Source organism: Chaetura pelagica, unplaced genomic scaffold (genome assembly GCF_000747805.2).
Source record: "Chaetura pelagica isolate M959 unplaced genomic scaffold, ChaPel_1.0 scaffold142, whole genome shotgun sequence".
NCBI lineage: Eukaryota > Metazoa > Chordata > Aves > Apodiformes > Apodidae > Chaetura > Chaetura pelagica.
Genome location: NW_009952973.1, coordinates 7,866,280 through 7,872,273, shown reverse-complemented (window position 1 = coordinate 7,872,273; position 5,994 = coordinate 7,866,280). Strand labels below are relative to the sequence as shown.

Below are 5,994 nucleotides of genomic sequence, written 5' to 3'. Positions count from 1 at the left end.
CTATCCCTTTTTCTACACCAAGTGAGCCAACTGTATCAAATAGAATGGAGATTTAGAGTAGGTGATTTACAGAAAAGCTTCAAAACATGTGCTGCAACTGAGGAGACAAATGCATTGGCATTTTGAGGAGAAAAAAAAAAAGTAACATGACCTGCCGGGCTAGATGACTAATTATGGCTAACTAAATCTGTTTTTTTGCCTAGTACTCAAGCAAGGATGCCTTAAGAAGCTAACTATGGATAAATACATTAAAGTGCGAAAGATTGGAGAAGGCTCCTTTGGGAAAGCAATTCTTGTCAAAGCTAAAGAAGATGACCAACAGTATGTTATTAAAGAAATAAATATCTCTAAGGTGAGTGATTATTGTTAATTAATGATTTCTTCATTTGTATTCCTGTTCTCAAAAATTATTATTTTCTTTCTGAAGATGTCAAATAAAGAGAGAGAAGAATCAAGGAGAGAAGTTGCTGTATTGGCTAACATGAAACATCCAAATATCGTTCTGTATAGGGAGTCATTTGAAGGTAAGATTAATTCAAAAAGTAGAACCTGAAATAGTGATAGTGACTGTCTATGCACTACCTAATTGCATGTATTTTAAAAATCCATGGCTTTCCCTCTTTATCAGTCTTTCATACCTTTATTACTTGCTTCAGTTCTTTTTAGTTGTCTTTTTTTCGTAATTCCCTTGCACGTTTAAAAAGAATAGTAATAATTTCAAAAGTGCAACAATTAAACAGAAATATTCACATCTCTTCCTTACGTGCATCAATTTTGATGCTTAGTTAAGAAGTTTATGTGCTTTTGTTGCACCAGTGAAACAAGTCCTAAGTGTCCTTGAATGCTTGCATATACTCTAATGACTTGAATGCTTAAGTGTGTTAAATATCAATATGATCTACATTTGTGTATCGATAACCTAGCAAGAGCAGTTTTATCTCTGAGTTTGTGGTCTTAAATGCAGTCTTCAGTAATTGCACTCATATAACTGCTTTCAGAGCTGAAAAGATAGATGGAATTGTTTGCTTCCTCAAGCTATGGAAGAAGGAACAATATAATTCCACCTTGTTTTCACAATGAATGTCTTCGGAAATGAACAGAGCACATAAAAGATTCCAAGAGCCTGTCACATGCATTATAATACTATTTAAAACCTAAATAGTATTTGATATACTGTATAGGAACATTGCTCTTTTCTCCTTACCTTCCTTTATGCTGATTTTCCTATGCACTGGCCCCTTTTGGGGGCATTGGTTTTACAGGTGTTATTTTTTTTCTTCTCCATACCAGAGAAGTCAGATGTTAACATAAATGGGAAGCTTAGGTTGTGAAACTCAATAAAAGCATAATTGCTTGAAGTTTGAAAAATAATAATAGCTAAATTCAGCTTCAGACATAATAAACTATGTCTGAGGCTGCATGTGAAAAGGTGATTTTTTTTTTGCATTTACTGTGAGTGCAGTGAGGATGTATGGACAGTTATGTTAAAGATGGGTCTTTTTTTTTTTCTTTTTGAAATACTTTGTGCCTTATTTTCAGAAAATGGTTGTCTCTACATAGTGATGGATTACTGTGAAGGAGGAGACTTATTTAAAAAAATAAATGCCCAGAAAGGAATCTTATTCTCTGAAGATCAGGTAACAGCAAACTGCTGCTGCAGTGTTTTGTTGCATGATACTTTTTAAGTGAGTTTTAAATTATTTTCATTCAGTTTGGTAGATATGGTTGCTTACTAAAAAGGGGTTTCTCAAATTGTGATTCTCGTTGCCATCAGTCACAGCAGTATCTTTAAAAAAAACATACAAAAAACCCCAACATAGCTGGAAATAATGGGTATGTTAATAGGGATTTTGTCTTTATGTGTAAGATGCTACTTTTTAAAAAATTAATTCTCTTGCAAAGTAAAACAAATCTGAGAAGTGAAAAATACTGAAAGTGAAAAATACTGTGACTGTTTTGAAACCTTTGAAATACTGCTGTTAAAAAATATGTAATGGCATAGGATTTTTGGTTTGTAATACTGATTTCTGTTTATTGAAGGACATAATAACATACTTGGTAAATATATTAACATGAAGTACAACAATATTGAAGTTTACATAATTTGAAAGTTGAGTTTTTCATTAGAAAAAAAAATTGTATTCAAAGTATACCAGCAGATTTTTTTTTTCCATTTTATTGGTTATAAAGTTATTTGTACTGTGGGAGAATCTGGAATAAATTAGAAAGTTTTGTATACAGATTTGATTAAGTTAAGTTAAAATAGATTATGTAGGCTTCTTTTTGTTTGTTTGTTTGAACTGATGTATATTTCCTTGTTTATAAGTGGTTTCTATGCTTTTGTGTCTGCATCTAGTAGGATCTCAATTCACGTTTGGCTGGAAAGGCTTAGTAGTGTATTAGGTCTATTGATGGTATTTAGATTAGGGTAAATTTGTGTAAATAATTTATAAAGCTTTGCATTTTCCTAATTTAAGCTCACTATTACAAGAAAAACTTACAATGGGGAAAATTACACCTTGCATTATGCTGAAATTTTGACACATACGTAGCTCTTAAATTGGGAATGTAAACCCACTATTAACATGGACAAGTTCTTGCTTTTAGTCCTTTTTTTATATTATGGTTTTTATAAATTTACCCAAAAAAATTATTGACTTGTTTATAATCTTCTAGCTATATGTTGTTAGTTTATTTTCTTATTTCAATCAGCTTTGTGCTTTTTTGTTTTTATGGTAAAATACATAAAATTACTAGATGATAAAGTGCTTCTGTAAACATCAGTATGGCTTTTGAGGACTTGTATTGATTAACTTCAAGATGACTTGTGTCATCTTGGTGTATTGGTTACAGCAAAAGTGCAGTCTTTAAGATCCAAGTTCCATGTTCCGTTTTAGCCAATCAAATTCATATTGCATAGTTTTGTTAGCTTTAGAATAAGCAGTGAAAGTAGTAGTCTCAGGCTTAATATCTAATCTGACTAATAGGCTTCTTTCATGAGAAAGTTTGCACTAATAACAGTACTGTTAGGTTTATATTCCATGGTATAAATAAAGACAGGTTTGTGGGAAGAGAGTGAAGTCTTGTATTGTTAAAAAATCAGTTTTATAATTATGAATCTTCAGTTATGTAACTGAGAAAGCTTTCAGATAAATACCAACGCTGATGTTGCATTTTCTTTTATGCATAGATTCTGGATTGGTTTGTACAAATTTGTTTAGCACTAAAACACATACATGATAGAAAAATCTTACATCGGGACATCAAGTCACAGGTATGTAGGTAATTATTTTTTTACTAAATTACTGCCAATGTGATTACAATTTTCTACTGTAAGTTGGCAAATTATGCAAAATAGTCTTTTCATGTAAATACTCCTAATGCTGGAAACACTTTTTTCTTTATAATTGTCTGAAAGAGGTTTATAATATGATATTTGTGCAAACAGATGAGGCTATTTGATGAAGCTGCTTGAGTATTACTCATATTTATGTATGGGGACAGAAAATACTATTTTTTAGAATGTATGATTTTTTTTCTTTAATTTTTATTAAGTAGTACTAGCATAAGTCTGATGTTTCATAGTAGTCAATAACAATACTGCTAGTGGCTTCAGAGGGATTGAATGGTAGCAATCTTTATTCTTCCCAAAATATGTTGAGAGCAAAGAGTGTGCAATTCTATGACTGTTTTAATTAACAGACTTCTTAAAATTTCTATATAAAGAATATATTTTTGACGAAGGATGGAACAATACAGCTGGGAGATTTTGGAATTGCCAGAGTTCTTAACAGGTAACTCCTTTGCCATGCTCTTTTCTCTCACTTAATTTAAATTGCTTTAGTCTAGGAAAACACAGTCTGTGCACTTCATGTGAGTTAACTAGTTAACATTTGTTCTTATTTTTTCTTTAGTACTGCTGAGTTGGCTCGCACTTGCATAGGGACACCGTACTATTTGTCACCTGAAATATGTCAGAACAAACCTTACAACAATAAAAGGTACTAATAAGCATTTTATTAAACAATTTGGGTAAGGAGAAAAAAAGGAGTTCTTTAGAAATCTGAAGCTATCCTATTCATGTGATGAACCACCATTGCTTCATCTCTTAGGAGAAAGGTGTGGAGTGTCACTGTACAAGAGGGACCTTTGTAGATCTGTGCAGTACAAAGCTGTATGATGGAGAGATGACTTAGCTTAAAATTCCCAGTTATAGATCCAGTTGTATTCTTAATCATGGCTCTGCTTTTGCCTATGTTGTACTGCCTTAGTTTATGCAGCGTGACTGTGAAACTGTAATAGAGATGAAATCACAAACACAGCAATTGGATTCTCTAAGCACATGCATAGATACATGGATCAGCTTGCTCCAGATAACAGTCATACAGAGACTTTGCTTATACATTTGCTGACCTAGTAGTAGGATGTATCTGGTAACAGCATCCCTAATGTAATTAACATAGTAATTATTAAGTTACTCTTAATGCTTCACTCAGCTGCTGCATCCATTGCTCTGTGTCTTATGCTAAATTAAGAGTTTCTTAAAAGATAAGAATTCTTAAAGAGTTTCTTGTCCCTCAATTTCTCCTACAGGTGATTTATTATCCAATGTTATTCTAACCAAATTCTGTAATCCTATAAGTGAGAGTAAGGTCACCGCTAAATGGAGTAAATTTGCTTTAAGAATTTTATTTGCTGAAGTGGGTGGTAGTTTTAGGGTTGTTTTTTTGTGTTCATTTAATTCAAAGACCTCAGGCAAATGTATACAACTAGAGAAAAAAAAAGCTTTTGTCCATGTTCTAGCCTAATTTCTCCAACTGGTGTGGTTCAGATGAAAAGGTCTAAATAAAAACTTAATTCAAAATAACCCAACCCCATCTGGTTTTCAGGTTGGCTTTATTTTCATTATTGAACTTTTTGTTTGTTTGGGTTTTTTTGTGTCAGGGGGTTGTGGTTTGGAAAGAGGGAGGGTACGAGGGACCTTGTACATAGTCAAATTACAACCTTTTATTTTCAAGCAGAGGCTCCGCAACTGTAAGTTACTTGGCAATGTTACATCTAGAACTAATACTTCAGTATGTTCTCTTTGATATAGTGATATTTGGGCCCTTGGGTGTGTTCTCTATGAAATGTGCACGCTTAAACATGCTGTGAGTAGAAACTTCTCATTTCTTTAAAAGAATAGTGATTTCCAACAGGCATTTTTCATGATGTTATGCAGATGTGTTTCAGCTGATAGAAGACGTTCGTTCTGACTGTTTAAAATTACCTTCAATGTTTTAATCTCTTAGTATACTGACCAACATTTTCTATGTCTGCTTTGCTTCATTCATGCCAATCTCTCCAGAAACTTTTGCACTGTATATTTAGTTTTGAGTGAAGGTTTTTAATGAACTATGTTACGTGAAAAAAAAAATGTTAGGTGCTGTAACAAATGATACTCTGAATGCTGTTCCTTTCTTTCCAAAAACTTTGTTTTCATTGAAAGTCAGAATTTAGACTGTCAGTTTGTGTACAGATGGATTAATGCATTTGATTTTAGAACAGAGATAGTTCTCTGAAAAAACTCCAAAGGTGTAAGAGCTGCCTGTGTGCGTGTTGCTTTGAGTAATACATCTTTATCATCAATTTTCCAGTTAGGAAAGGCAGAAAAAATATTTTATGTTTTTATTGTGTTTTTTTTAGTGTTGTTTTTTTTCAATAGCTATTTTTATTAAAAGAAAAAAGATGAAAACATGAAAATTGGAATAAATTGTCAAGGGATAAGGATTTCACAACAAGCTTTTGTAATTTCATGTCGCTTGGTCTTTTATGTGGCAGCAGTTCGGACAATGTTTCCTTTCTGACAGTTGATAAGAATAGATTTTCTATGAACTGAGTGATATGTACTGGTTTTTTGTTTTGTTTTTGTAGAAAGGAATTGAAATGGGGTGCTCTGCTTCCTCAGATTAAGCCTAAGTCTAAGTATTCCTTTGGATTTTTCATTGAAAGAGT

At 32.5% G+C, this 5,994-nt stretch overlaps 1 protein-coding gene across 1 annotated transcript in view; it reads left to right on the top strand.

Annotated features, from left to right (window-relative positions):
- Positions 1–235: 235 nt before the first annotated feature.
- Positions 236–5,994, top strand: part of NEK1 (NIMA-related kinase 1) — a 43,288-nt gene continuing 37,529 nt past the window's right edge. The window contains exons 1-7 of the mRNA XM_009996000.1: positions 236–352; positions 428–524; positions 1,540–1,637; positions 3,191–3,274; positions 3,727–3,794; positions 3,915–4,001; positions 5,096–5,150. Coding sequence (XP_009994302.1) covers positions 236–352; positions 428–524; positions 1,540–1,637; positions 3,191–3,274; positions 3,727–3,794; positions 3,915–4,001; positions 5,096–5,150 — 606 coding nt within the window. The remainder of the gene's footprint in view (positions 353–427; positions 525–1,539; positions 1,638–3,190; positions 3,275–3,726; positions 3,795–3,914; positions 4,002–5,095; positions 5,151–5,994) is intronic.